Source organism: Acinonyx jubatus, chromosome D1 (genome assembly GCF_027475565.1).
Source record: "Acinonyx jubatus isolate Ajub_Pintada_27869175 chromosome D1, VMU_Ajub_asm_v1.0, whole genome shotgun sequence".
Lineage (NCBI taxonomy): Eukaryota > Metazoa > Chordata > Mammalia > Carnivora > Felidae > Acinonyx > Acinonyx jubatus.
The window spans coordinates 111,220,047-111,235,425 of record NC_069390.1 but is presented as its reverse complement, the minus strand read 5'-3'; the positions used below and the strand labels follow the sequence as shown (position 1 = coordinate 111,235,425).

General features: G+C 43.3%; 1 protein-coding gene across 7 annotated transcripts in view; it reads left to right on the top strand.

Annotated features, from left to right (window-relative positions):
- The window catches only part of DYNC2H1 (dynein cytoplasmic 2 heavy chain 1), a 340,312-nt gene that overhangs the window by 307,109 nt on the left and 17,824 nt on the right, over nt 1–15,379 (top strand). For all 7 annotated transcript variants that reach the window (XM_053204186.1, XM_027051992.2, XM_053204184.1 and 4 more), the window contains one exon: nt 4,404–4,520. In XM_053204186.1, the coding sequence (XP_053060161.1) occupies nt 4,404–4,520 (117 nt within the window). The remainder of the gene's footprint in view (nt 1–4,403; nt 4,521–15,379) is intronic.

The window sequence follows — 15,379 nt, the reverse complement described above, 5'->3', positions numbered from 1 at the left end:
GAAAATACTGTGCAAAATTAAATATTCTAGACAAAAGCTTTTTCACTGGAAATTATCCAGATTTTTCTCAAGCCTTTGTCTCACCTAAATGGATATATCTGTATAAAATAATTCCAAATTTCTAAAAATTAAAAGATTAATTGGGTTAAGTAAACAATAGTAGCTGATACTTATTAAGTACTTAATCTGTATCAGAAAGTTTTTGAAATATTTTAAATATATTATTAGAGGGGAATTCTCATTTCCCATTCCTGTTGGGCTTTTTCCCCTGTGGAGGAGTATTTACTAGTACTCGTACTCCTAGATTCTCTCTCTGCCTTCTCTCTTGCTCTTCCCCTTCCCAGGAAAGGAGCTAGTCTCTCTGCCCTGGGTCGCTGACTCAAACTGAATATCACATACTGTGTCTTCCTTGTGGTTTTCTTTTGGGTATAACGTTCTGCTCTGCTCCTTGGGGGCCATCTCCGCGGCTTGGTCCTTAGCTCAGTACTCTTGTAAATAGAAGTTAAGCCTCCTGAATTCTTTTTTTCATATGTGTGTGTGTGTGTGTGAGAGAGAGAGAGAGAGAGAGAGAGAGAGAGAGAGAGGGTGTGTATATAATTTATTGTCAAGTTAGCTAACATAGAGTGTGCTCCTGGCTTTGGGAGTAGATTCCCATGATTCATCATTTACATACAACACCCAATGCTCCTCCCAACAAGTGCCTTCCTCAGTGCCCATCCCCCACTTGCCCTCTCCCCCACTCTCCTCCATCAACCCTCAGTTTGTTCTTTGTATTTAAGAGTCTCTTACGGTTTGCCTCCCTCTCTGTTTTTATCTTATTTTTGCTCCCTTCCCTTATGTTTATCTTTAACACTTACTCATTTTTGACAGACATAGACTGTGAGTGGGAGAGGGGCAGAGAGAGTCACAAAATCCAAAGCAGGCTCCAGGCTCTGAGCGGTCAGCCCAAAGCCTGACATGGGGCTGAAACTCACAAACTGTGAGATCATGACCTGAGCTGAAGTAGGACGCTTAATTGACTGAGCCACCCAGGCGCCCCTTATCTGTTTTGTTTCTTAAATTCCACATATGAGTGAAATCGTGATATTTGTCTTTCTCTGACTTAATTTCGCTTAGCATAATGCACTCTAGTTCCATCCGTGTTGTTGCAAATGGCAAGATTTCATTCCTTTTGATTGCCGAGTCATACTCCATTGTATATATATACACATATCTTCTTTATCCATTCCTCCATCGATGGACATTTGGCCTCTTTCCATACTTTGGTTGTTGTTGCTAGTGCTGCTTAAACATTGGGGTGCCTGTGCCCCTTCAAAACAGCACACCTGTATCCCTTTGGATAAATTCCCAGTAGTACAATTGCTGGATCATGGGGTAATTCTGTTTTTATTTTTTTGAGGAACGTCCACAGTGTTTTCCAGAGTGGTTGTGCCAGCTTGCATTCCCACCAGCAATGCAGAAGAGATCCTCTTTCTCCATATCCTTGCCAACATCTGTTGCTTCCTGAGTTGTTAATGTTAGCCACTCTGACGGGTGTGAGGTGGTATCTCATTGTGGGTTTCATTTGTATTTCCCTGATGATGAGTGACATTGAGCATCTTTTCATGTGTCTGTTGGCCGTCTGGATGTCTCCTTTGGAGAAGTGTCTATTCATGTCTCGTGCCCATTTCTTCACTGGATTGTTTTTCAGGTGTTGATTTTGATAAGTTCTTTATAGATTTTCGATACTAACCTGTATCCAGTATGTCATTTGCAAATATCTTCTCGCATTCCGTCAGTTGCCTTTTAGTTTTGCTGATTGTTTCCTTGGCAGGGTAGAAGTCTTTTATTTTGATGAGGTTCCAGTAGTTCATTTTTGGTTTTATTTGCCTTGCCTCTGAGACGTGTAGAGTAAGAAGTTGCTGTGGCTGAGGTCAAAGAGGTTGCTGCCTGTGTTCTCCTATAGGGTTTTGATGGTTTACTCTCTCACATTGAGGTCTTTCATCCATTTTGAGTTTATTTTTGTGTGTGGTGTAAGAAAGTGGTCCAGGTTCAATATTCTACATGTCGCTGTCCAGTTTTCTCAACCCCATTTGCTGAAGAGACTGTCTTTTTTCCATTGGATGTTCTTTCCTGCTTTGTTGAAGATTAGTTGACATATAGTTGTGGGTCCATTTCTGGATTCTCTATTCTGTTCCATTGGCCTCTGTGTCTGTTCTTGTTAAGCTTGATGAATTCTTGATTTTAATATTAGGAATCCACTTGCCCAGAGACTTATTAGATCCTCCATGCTGTCTTTTTCAGTAATAAGGGAAATATTTGGGGCCTGTCTTCTTTCACTCCTTTCTTTAAAGAATAACTGCATTTGGAGCAAGGGTAGCGTTTGTTGATATCATTCCAATCCCTAATATGTTTACATTATTTCATTCTAGGGAATGGGGAGGTCTTTGAATTTCACAGATGGACTTTAAATTTCATGACAGGGTAATCTGAGCGGGTGTGGAGAGAAAAGGAAAGATTTCGAAGGTGCTGATTGCAAGTGGCGGGCGTGGGCAGTTTGATGGCATGTTGGAGGGTTGGGGGAGTTAAGGACGTCTGTCGGAGACCCATGAGGAGCCGCAGGCTAGGGAGGGGTAGGCTCCGGAGAGGCCTGTTTCTCAGCAGCCCTTCCTGGTGAGGAGAGAAACAGCAAGAGTTTCTATCCCCGTATACTCATCTTACATAGCCAGCTTGTGGCACCGTCAGTGGGAAGTGTGTTGACAAATTTCTAGGCAGACTAATGGAGCTTGAAACTTGATGGAATTTTTAGAAGAGGCCTTACCTCTTACCTAGGTGGAGGTCTTACCTGGAGAGGTTCTAGCACTGAAATTAGCGGGTACTCTCAATTTTAATTAACATTTTTTCAAGGCCAACTTGCTTTACCAGCTCTTAAAGTAGCCTGTACATCATCACGTCAATGCTGTTGGAGAATATTAAAGTTAGGCGTTCCGTCATTCTGTCGTTACTCCAGCTCTCGCGCAAGCAAACACGTCGTTTATCTTTCTGTGGAAGGGCAACTGTGCTGTAAAATTAGCTGTTCAAAACTGTTGGTCAAAGCGTCTGCTAGTGTCTCCCCACACCTCCAGCACTCCCTAAAATACACACTCCACCAGCGCAAAGTGTTGTCATGACTCTAAATTCTAGAGCACTTTCATTTAACATGTTGAAACATGTTTAATGGTATTTGACACTAGCCATTAGGGCAGGTTGAGCACTCATTTACATGTTGAAACTCTGTCACACTCGTAAGATTGTTTTGTATTTTCTGAGACTGTAGGTGTGGCTCTGAATACAAAATGATTTTAGATTTGATGTCTTTAAAAAACTCAGGGTAGATTCACAGTGCAGAAACTAAAAGAATGAATACTTTTGAAGAAGAAATATGGAACAAATATTACCAAAAAAGTATATTTCTAGTTTCATAATTTCCTAAATGTACACAAAGGTTAATTTAGAGAAAAAGATTACTTTTTTTTTTTTTAAGTTTACTTACTTTGAGAGAGAAACAGAGAGAGAGTGCTTGCACACAAGTTGGGACAAGCAGAGAGAGAATCCCAAGCAGGCTCCACACCATCAGCACAGATCCTGACACAGGGCTTGGTCCCACGAACTGGGAGATCATGACTGGAGCCAGAATCGAGAGTCAGATGCTTATTAACTGGCTGAGCCACCCAGGTGTCCCTAACTCTTTTTTATTCTCTCAGCTCTGCATGGCATGTGTAAAGTGTTTTTCATTCAACTTTCTGACTTTCGTTCTGTTCTTTTAAAAATGACGTCAGAGGGGCGCCTGGGTGGCTTAGTTGGTTAAATGTCTGACTTCGGCTCAGGTCACGATCTCGCGGTCCGTGAGTTCGAGCCCCGCGTCGGGCTCTGGGCTGATGGCTCAGAGCCTGGTGCCTGCTTCCGATTCTGTGTCTCCCTCTCTCTCTGCCCTCCTCCCCCATTCATGCTCTGTCTCTCTCTGTCTCAAAAATAAATAAAACATTTAAAAAAAATTTTTTTTAATGACGTCAGAATTCCAAGCAGGGAGCACCTAATCTCCTTTAATTATGCTTTTATTTCACCCTCTTGGAGAAAGAGTAACTTTTTGGCATTTTCCGTTATATTTCTATTAATCTAATGCCCACATACCTGCAGTTGTAACTAATGACATTTGTATTTTTTTCTAAACGATCTGCTCAGTAAATAAATAATAAAGTATCCACTAAAATCGAGAATTCAGTCTACAGCAAGATCACTGTGAACGCCGGTCTGGGTCTTCCCATTTTTGTTTTCAGATTTAATACCCTCATCTCTGTTTTCACAATACTTGGCATCCAGGGTCGTTAGAATGCGGTGACCTGACGTTTCCGGCTGTGATCTCACAGCTTGTTGTTTCCCCGCAGATGGGCGGCTTGCTGCTGGAAGGCTGCAGCTTTGACGGGAGCCGGCTCGCTGAGAACCAGCACGACTCTCCCAGCGTGTCGCCCGTCCTCCCTTGCTGTGTGGGCTGGATCCCCCAGGTAAGGCGCCTCTGCCTTCGTGATGGCGTAGTCTTGTCTGTGTATTGTCTCTTTACTTTCTGACCTCACCTGCACTGCAACGGATTTCTAGTCAAGATATTGTGCCGTTTATCATTTTTACAATGTACAGGACATTTTAAAATCTTTATTTTGTTATAGGAAGAGTGACAGTATAGTTTTTAATTTCTAAATCACATATATCCTGGTAAGAAAAAGCCTTTAGTGATCATGTGGATTGCCACGTGTTGTTCGTGTGTGGTCACAGTTAGCCATGCGGTGGCTAACAGTGTTGGCAGGTTCATACACATCTGGTTTCGGTCACACGGGGTCACCATGCTGGGCGTAGGCACGTGAAGAAAGCAGTCCTTTTTTGTAAATTGAAGTACAGTTGACACACCATGTCACATTAGTGTCAGGGGTGCAGCACAGGGGTTCAACAGGTCTGTGCTGTGTCCCCCACGAGTGTAGCTGCCATCTGTCCCCACACAGCATAGAACACCATCGACTGTACTCCCTGTGTTGTACCCTTTGTCCCCATGACGGATTCATCCCAGAGCTGGAAGCCTGTACCTCCCACAATGCTCCACCCATTCTGTCCGTCCCCCATACCCTCTGGCCACCACTGGATTGTCTTCTGTGTTTACGGGTCTGCTTCCGTGTTGTTTATTGGTTTGTTTGACTTGTTTCTTAGATTCCACATAGAGATGGAGTCCTATGGTATTTGTCTTTCTCTGACTTACTTCACTTAGAGTAACACTCTCTCGGTTTATCCATACTGTCACAAATAGCCAGATCTCATTCCTTTTCAGGACTGAGTTATCTGTTCTCTGTGTGTGTCTGCACATACACACTCTCCATTCATACACTCTGCTGCGTCCACTCGTGTCATCTCTCAGGAGACACCGAGGTTGTATCCTCATCTTGGCTATTATAAATTATGCCACAATAAATAGAGGGGTATATTTATCTTTTCAAATGAGTATTTTTGTTTTTCTTGGGTAAATATGCAGTAGTGGAATTACTGAATAGGTATGGTATTTGTACTTTGAGGTTTTTAAGTAACCTCCATACTGTTCTCCACGGTGGCTGCCATCTGAATTCCCACCAGCTGAGCACAAAGGATCCTTTTTGTGCACATTCTCAGCAACGCTTGCTATCCCTGGTCTTTTGACACTAGCCATTAGGGCAGGTGTAAGCTGGTAAGTCCCTGTGCTTCTTTGATGTTAGTGATGTTGAGCATCTTTTCATCTGTATGTTTTCTTGGAAAAATGTCTACTCAAGTTCTCGGCCTAGTTTGTAATCAGAGCATTTGTTTTTGGCAGGGAAGTTGACTTGTGTAAGTTCTTTACGTGTTTTGGGTATTAATCCTTTATCAGATATGTAATTGCAAATACCTTCTTTCATTCAGTAGGTTGCCTTTTCGTTTTGTTGATGGTTTCCTTGCCGTATTAAAGCATTTAATTTTGGTGTAGTTCCAATACTTCATTTTTGCTTTTGGTTCCCTCGCCTGAGGAGACCTACCTAGAAAAAGGTTATGGCCCATAACACCGAGCTTACTACCTGTGTTTGCTTCTAGGAGTTATACGGTATCAGGTTTCACATTTAAGTCATTGATCCATTTTAAGTTTATTTTTGTGTGTGGTATAAGGAAGTGGTCCAGTTTCATTCTTCTGCAGGTAATGGTCAGTTTTCTGAGCACCCTTTATTGCCTCAATTATTGTTTTTTAATTGGTATTCTTTTTAATGGGTTGACCATATGAGCTTGGGTTTGTTTCTGGGCTTTGTTTTCTATTATCTGTGTGTCTCCTTTTATGCAAGTTCCATACTATTCTGATCACCACAGCTTTGTAGGTTATCTTGGAATCTGGGAATGTGACACCTCCAACTTGGTTCTTTTTTCTCAAGATGGCTTGGGCTATTTAGGGTCTTTTATGGGTCCATACAGATTTAAGGATTCTTTGTTCTAGTTCTCTGAGAAATGCTGTGGGTACTTTGATAGGGATTGCATTGAATCTACAGATTGCTTTGAATGGTGTGGACATTTTAGCAACATTAGTTTTTCCACTTCTCGATCTGGATATGTTAACACTGGTTTGTGTTGTCTTGCATTTATTTCATCGGAATTCTGTACTTTTAGGTTACTGGTATTTCACCTCCTGGGTTAAGTGTTTTCTTGGTGCTTTTTTCGTGTTGGTGCAACTATAAATGGAATGGTTTCCTTAGTTTCTCTGCTCTTTTGTTAAGAGTGCATAGAAACGCAACAGGCTTGTGTATATTGATTTTGTATCTTGCAGCTTCACTGAATTCATTTATTTTAATGGTATTCGGTGGAGTCTTTAGGGTTTTCTACATGCAGCATCATGTCATCTGCCAACACTGACAGTTTTAGTTCTTTACCCCTTTGGATGCCATTTCTTTCTGTTGTCTGTTATGTCTCGGACTTCCAGTGTGACTTTGAATACTTGTGGTGGGAGTGGACTTCTTGTCTGGTCCTTGATCGTCAAGGAAAAGTCCTGTTTTTCACTACCGAGTATGGTTAGCTCTACGCTTGTCCTTCACGGCCTTTATTATGTTGAGTTATGTTCCCTCTAAGCCCTTTTTGCCGAGAGTTTTTATCATGAGTGGATTTGAAATTTTTTTGCTTTTTCGGCACAATTGAGATGATAATGTGATTTTTATCCTTAACTTTGTTAATGTGGTCTATGACACTGAATGATCTGCAGGTCATCGAACCAGCCTTATGTCCCTAAAATAAATTCCATTCGATTATGGTGAATGATCCTCATTATTTATTGTTGAATGTCCTTTGCTGATATTTTATTGAGGATTTTTGCTCTATATTCTTCGGGCTTATTGGTCTGTATTTCCTTTTTTTTTTTTTTTTGGTAGTGTTTTTGTCTGATTTTCATATCAGAATAAGGGTTTTGTACAATGAATTTGGAAGTTTTCCTTCCTCTTTGATTGTTTGGGATAGTTTAGGGAGTATAGATATTAAGTCTTACCTAAATGTTGGGTAGATGGGGCACCTGGGTGGCTCAGTCGGTTGAGCGTCCACCTTCACCTCAGGTCATGATCTCACAGTCCATGAGGTCGAGCTCTGTGCTGACAGCTCAGAGCCTGGAGCCTGCTTCGGATTCTGTGTCTCCCTCTCTTTGAACCTCCCCTGCTTGTGCTCTCTCTCTCTTAAAAGTAAGCATAAAAAAAATTTAAATGCTTGGTTGAATTTATTTGTGAAGCCATCTGGCCCTACACTTTTGTTTGTTGGGAGTTTGGGATTACTGATGAAATTTGATTATTAGTATTCAGTCTGTTCAGATTTTCTATTTTTTCTCGATTCATTCTTGGAAGATTTTATGTTTCTAGGAGTGTCTCCATTTCTTCTAGATTGTCCAGTTTGGTGGCATGAAATCTTTCATAGTAGTGCCATATCATCCTGTGTGTTTCTGAGGTGCCACATGTTACGTGGGTCTCACTTTGTGTATTCGGGTCTTCTCTGTCTTCTCTGGGTGAATTTGGTGAAGGGCATGGCAGTCTTGTTTATGTTTTCAAAGAACCAACTCTTGCTTTCACTGTTCTTTTCCATGTTTTTTACTATTTATTTCATATATTTCTGCTCTCATCTTTTTTTCCTTCTACTAATTTAGGGTTTTGTTGTTTTGTTTTTAACAGTTCTTTAGATGTAAGGTTAGATTATTTGAGGTTTTTCTGGTTTCTTGAGGCAGGCGTGCATCAATATACATTTCCCTCTTTTACAGCTGCTTTGGTTGTGTGCCAGTGTTTTTGGACTGTTGTTTTTTCATTTTCCTTTGTCACCATGAGTTTTTTATTCCTTTTAGATTTTATATATATAAAATTATTATATATTATATTGCATGTATATTATATATTACATATATATAATATTCCTTTTATATTTTATTTATTTATTTATTTATTTATGAGAGCATGAGCAGCGGGAGGGATGGGGGGAAGCACACAGAATCTGAAGCAGGCTTTAGGCTCTGAGTTGTCAGCACAGAGCCGGATGCGGGGCTCGAACCCATGAACTGTGAACTCATGACCTGAGCTAAAGTTGGACACTTACCCAACTGAGCCCCCAGGCACCCCCATTCCTGTCAGATTTCTGCATTGACCTGTTGGTTGTTTAGTAGCATGTGGTTTAGCTTCCGTTTTTTTTTTTTTTTTTTTTTCCAAATTTTTTCTTATAATTTCTAGTTTCATATCTTTTTGGTCAGAAAAGAAGCTTGATATGATTTCACTCTTCTTTATTTAGACTTGTTTTGTTGACTAACAGGTGCTCTCTTACAGGGAAAACTCCATGTCCACTTGAAAAGAATGTGCATTCTGTGGTTTTTGTGTGGAATGTTCTGAATATATCTGGTCTAATGTGTAATACAAGGAAATGGTTTACTGATTTTTTTTTTTTTTTTGCCTGGATGATTTCTTTGTTGAGGAAGACAGTGTGTTAAATTTCTCTACTATTATTATATCTGTTAATATTTGCTTTGTATTTAGATGTACAAATGTTGAGTGCCTCGATATTCACACTTGTTATATGCTTTTGTTAGATTGATCCTGTTATCATTCTACAGTGCCCTTTCTTGCCTGGTTACAATCTTTGTTTTAATTTGTTTTGTCTAACATACATATTGCTACCTCAAGGTTTTTTTTTATTCCATTCTCATGAATTATCTTCTTTCCATGTCTTCATTTTCAGTCTCTGTATGTCTTGGGGTCTAAAGTGAGTCCCCCACAGGCAGCAGATTCATTCACCCCATGTCTGTTGATGCAGCATTTAGACTATTTCCATATAAAGTAATTGTTGATGAGAATTATTGGCATTTTGTTCATCATTTTCTGGTTGTTTTTGTAGTTCTTGTTTCTTTCATCATCTCTTGCCCTATTTCCTAGTGATAGATGACTGTCCATAGTGTTCCACTTGACTTTCCCTTTAGTGTATCTGTTGTACATTTTTGTTTTGTAGTTATCATGAGGTTTATATATAGGATGCTAAGAATATAGCAGTCTGTTGTGTGTTGCTGGTCACATAAAGTTTGAATACTTTCTAAAAGAACTTCATTTTTACCATCTCTTTGATTTTGTAAGTCCCTTAACACTAATTTTTAAAATAATTGATTTTCCTATTTTTAACCTTTATACGGGCTTTTTAAGTGCTTGCTCTCCTACCATTACTGTATGTTTGCTGGTACGGATAAAATTTTTTTCCATTCATCATTTTTGTCTGATTATGGCCCTTCGTTTTCCCCTTAAAGAAGTTCGTTTTCACATTTAAGGCCTGTTCAGTAGTGATCGACTCCTTTTAAGTTTTTCTGGTAAACTCTTTCTCTCTCCTTCAATCTGAATGGTAAACTTGAAGGGGAGGTATTCCTCTAGTGTTTTTACCTTTTGTCACTTAGACTGTATCGTGCACCTCCCATGTGGCCTGCAGATTTCTGTTGAAAAGCCAGCTGATAGCCTTATGGGGTTTCCCTGTCTGTAACGAGTTGCTGCTCTTGTGCTCCTTTAAAAATTCTCTTTATATCTAATAGTATTTTAATTGTTGTGTTTCATGATGTGGACCTCCATGGGTTCATCGTGTTTGGAACTTTCTGGGCTTCCTGAACATGGATGTCTGTTTCCTTTCCCAGGTTAGGGAAGTTTCTACCTACTACTCAGATCAGTTTTCTGTTCCTTTCCCTCTCTTCTCCTCTGGGACTCCTGTAATACACGTGTTGTCCAAGAGATCCCTTACTTCATCCTCATTTTGCTGTGCAGCTTGGGTGTTTCCATCACCCTGTCTTCCAAACAGCTGATGCATTATTCTACATCCTCTAATCTTTTGCTTCCCTCTGTAGTTTCATTTCAGTTATTGTGTTCTCCCTTTCTGACTGGTTCTCTTTCATAGTTTCCCTTTGTTGAAGTTCTCCTGGAGTCCATTCCCTCTCCTCTTTGACCATTGCTTTCACCTCTCTTGGTCACCGTGCTTACCTTCACTCCATGTAGTCCTTCTCTGAGGTTTTCTCTTGTTTTTTCATTCAGAGTATATTCTTCTGTTTGCTCATTTTACTTGACTGCGTGTGTTCCGGCAATTAGGCAGACAGCTATTTCTACTCAGTGTGAACGGTCTGTGTGTGCTCATCCCCTGGGTAGACTCTGTGTGCCTGGGGCTGGGGCTTCCCTCGTGGAACGGCCACAGCTAATGTGGCCAAAGGCTGGGCCCGCCCCAGCACTGTTCACACGGAGGGCGCCCTGGCAGGACAGCTGGAGTGTCACCGGGCAGTCTATACCAGTGCAGGCCCTGACACATCATCTGGAGCTGAAGCGGTGCAGGCCTGGGGTGTGTCACCATGGGGCCACAGTTGGGGCTGTAGTGAGTGCTGACAAGGGGTGTCCCAGTGTGTGTCAGACAGGGGCTGGTTGGGCTGGCATCCCAGGGCTCACTGAGGCACCCTGTTCCCGTCTCCTCGAGCAGGGTGGAGGGAAACGAAATCAGTCATGATCACCAGCCTCTCCCTCCCAGAGAGAGTTCCAGAAGCTCCCCCCACCCCCCCAATTCAGCAGACGTCGTCGTAAGGGCTGGATCTTTTATATTCTAGTTGCTCTTTTAAACTGTAGCTTTTTCTCTATGAGCTGGGAGGGGCTAGGGGCCCGGGGCTCGCTGGGCAGTGCCTGGCCATGGCACCAGACCTTGGCCTGGCTGTGCCGTCAAGGTGGAGGGGAATGTAAACCATGGGATTTCCCAGCCCCTCGACCAGCAGAGAGTTCCAGCAGCTGTCTCCAGATCAGCGGGGTTCTAGGCCTGATTTCCTTACAGTTCAGTTGTCTATTAATCATGGCTTTTCTGTGCAGGGGTGTTTGCTTGCCGTCTCTCAGGACTGTCCCTCCCTTGCAGTTCATCATGTAGGAAGACATGTCCTCTGTTACCTGGTTCCCCCTCCCTTTTCTCTGTGTCCCTGTCCTGCGCAGCCAGCTGCTTCTTCAGGATGAGCTGCTCTGCAGACAGCTGAGGGTCCGGTCCAGGGTGGAGTGGAGTTTATTCAGGACCCTTCCAAAGATGGAAGAAAATGGTCTTGACATAGACTTAACAATCCCCACTTTAAAACCCTCAATTATTAAAAGAACTTTTGACAGTGGAACTTGGGAGATATTTGCACTTAAAACGGTACATAGTTGTAGATGAAGCATGCAACTTTTACTTAATAAAATTTTAAAATACGAGTATATGTCAGTACACTTTAAAGTTTTAATGCTGCATGTAATGACTAAAAACTATTTCATATACTGCTTACCTCAGGAAAATGTGTTTTCTCGTTGGGTTGTAGTGCATTGAAGTTTCCAGTAATTAGAATTCTCTTTATTAAAAAAAAAAAAGCATCAGAATATTTAAGAAATGAACCCGTAGTAATAATTATCAGTCATTGCTAAGAGAGCTAACAGAGCACCCTCTGGCCTAAAAGAGCATACGTTTTTGTAAAATACTTTTTCTCCCACATCAGCTTCATTTCCCCTAGGATTTGAGTGATTTATCATATAGAAAGGGAGTGGTTAATATTTCATTCTATTAATTCTGGTAAGAAATTTATTTCAAAAAGTGGTAAGTTACAGATTACACAGGTATGTGAACAAAACTGAAAGTTATATACAAAAGATTGGAAGTTGCTAAGGGTTTTTATCCATAACATGTAAAGTTGTACATAATCACAGAGATTAATTCAAATGGATCCAGATTAAGTGTGAATTCTCTGGAAGACAAAATTAAATGCCATCTAATCACCTAGATCGAGAAAGTAGAACATGTATAAGCCATAGTGACAGCCAAGCAGCCACACAGGCAAGCAGAGCATGGAGACACACTGGGTAGTTGTAAATGCAGAAGAAAATGACCTCGAACAACAGTCACATAATTGGGCACAAACTGAACGCAAATCAAGAACATGGTGTTGTTGGGGACAGTGCGGGTCTGTTGTTGGGCTGTATGAAAAGCAACGTGATATTACAGTACTGAACATTTATCACCCCATAATATTTTATCATTTCTATCCAATTCTATTTACCAGATTTTAAAAATCAGGATTGAAATAGAGCGCTAAAAATAATTTAATGAGAAAAATAGCCCATGTACAGAGAGGTAAAACGAATTCAGATATTTAGCCAGTAAAAGAAATGGCTCAAAGATAATACGGATTTTTTACTTTTCTGAAAGGGATTTCCTTCTCAATGGAAGGCTAACCCCCTTTCCTTTCCTTTATGCTGACCTCCTTCCTTCTGTATAAACGTAACCATGGTCTTGTAGAAGGTGAGGCACCCTGCCGCGGGCTTCACTGCACAGTGTTGGCAGCCCCACCTCCCCAGCTGATGAGCCAGGCCGTTTGGGCCAACTTACCTGACCTCACTGACCCCAGTTTTCTCATTTGAGATTGCAGACCATGATGCTCCTACAGCACCATGTTGAAGGTTAAATAAGTTCTTGTGCATCTGAAGCATACCTAGCCCTGTGCCTCACATGTCGTAAGTCTCATTTATCATGATGCTACTGTGTTGGAAGGTTTTTACGATAGTGTGATAACAATTACATTCCTGCGTACCGTGTATCATCCTGAACACTGGGCTTCCACAGACAAGCTGGGTTTTTTTGTCAAGTCGGAAACCAACTTGGGTCGAGTTGGCAGGCAAACAGCTCCTGTCCAGAGTCTTAAGTACAGTTACAGAGGTTTACGTAAACTGGTAGCTGAGAGAGGCCTCACATGTGTAACAGGTACGCAGATGAAGCCAAGTCACGAAAGGAGGAGGCAGCTTCTCTCACGGCCATAGGCACAGTGGGAGTAACAAGAGTTCCAGGAAATACAAGAAGGTGGAGGTGAGGCGTTTCAGATAGAAGGGGCGGCACGTGCGAATGCGAATGCGAGCCGGTAGGGTCTGAAGGAAGACACGGCCTCCTGGGAACTGCAGGTGCATCGTCTGGGATGCACGGGTCCTATCAGAGACCGGAGCGGATGTAGTTAGAAAGGTCGGCCAAGATGGGGTCTAAGTTGGCGGCAGAGGAAGACCCTGAACTCACGTCCTCCAAGACACACCGCGTGTATTCCTCTTATGAAGCAGTTCCTACTGACGGAGCCCGCGGGCCGACTGGACATCTCTGCACAGCCACGTTGTACGGGGATCGCACAGACAACGGCGCACAGACCACGTGGAGAACAGCAAGAGAGACGGGATCAGGGAACGGCAGCAGTGAGGGACGGCGCCAAGGGACTGCGGGCACAGCCATCCGTCCTGGGGCACACGGCAACAGCAGGGATAGCAAAGATCCAGCCCGAGATCCCTGCCCGCGCGCTCGGGGCGGGAGGCCCAGGTAGCGCCACGGCACACCTTGCCGGTCCGCCTTCAAAGCACATTTGGGGACGGGTCCGAGCGCTGTGGCCAGCCTGCTTCAGCGTGCCGTGGGTCCTAGCCCACGCCTTTCTCAGGAGTCACGCCCCGGTGGCAGCCCCGGAGATGGCCCCGTCCAGCACTCGCTGCAGCTCCCGCCACTGCCCCAAGGTGACACAGGTGCATAGTACATACCCCAGAACGCTTCCCAGGGCTTGCGGGGACTCCTGCCCCACACGGCCCTCTGAGACCTCGTGGGTCATGTCTGCCGAAGCTCCAGAGGCCCCATCCAGGTGCCCCTGCCCCTGCCTTTTGGTTCCAACTGCCCTCCAGGACACCCCCACTACGAAGCACCATAAAACACCCAGCCCACACCCCAGGTGATGGCAGTCACCTGTCAGGGTGTCCCCTGCGGGGAGCCCCTGGGACAGCCCGGCCTGTGCCAGCTTCAGATCCACTTGCCATGTCAGAGTAGCCCTGAGCAGAGCGCCCTGCCATCCCAGCTCACTACCAGCACAGTTTTTCTGACCTGGTGGGGTGCCCCTTATCCAGAGCACCCTGGGGCCCCCTGGCCCACCCTCCACTTCGCCGTCTACAGCCTCAACAGGAGGCCCCTGCAGCCATGCTCAGAGTGCCCCAGGGCCCCAGCCCACGGCTCAAGTCCTCAGGCACACAGTCTACACGGGACGACCACCGAAGAACACTGAGGTTCAAGTAGCTGGTGCACCCAGTTTACAGAAACACACAAAGTCCAGCACAGCGTGCAGAGTGTTGCTCCAACCCAAAGAACAAGACGTGAACCCAGCGAGAACCGAATGACATTGAGGCAAGCAACACACCTGATACATAATGGAAGATCGCAGGGACAACATCAACACACCTAGAAAAGGTATTTAAAACCAGTCAGAACTGAAGACTGTGATATCGGAAGGATAAATACACTAGAGTGAATCAACACAGGATGCAGAAGAACGGATTGCTGATCTGGAAGACAGGGCCATGGAAAGCACCCAAGCTGGACAGTAAAAAGTAAAAACAATTTTTAAAAATGAGGATAGCGGGGGATCCCTGATTAGCTCAGTTGGTTAAGTGTCTGACTTTGGCTCAGGTCATGGTCTCACAGTTTGTGGGTTTGAGCCCGGTGTTGGGCTCTGTGCTGACAGCTCAGAGCCTGGAGCCTGCTTCGGATTCTGTGTCTCCCTCTCTCTCTCTGCCCCTCCCCTTGTGTTCTGTCTCTCTCAAAAATAAACATTTAAAAAATGAGGATAGGTTAAGGGGTATCTTGGACAACGTAAAACACACAAACAAACATTAACATTATAGGAATCCCAGAAGCAGAAGAGAGAAAGAGGCAGAAAACTTATTTTAAGAAATTGTGGCTGAAAACTGACCTAACCTGGGGGAGGAAATAGACATCCAGGTTCAAGAAGCATAGAGAGTTCCAAACAAGATGAAACCACACCAGTTGGTCCACACCAATACTCAATTATTAT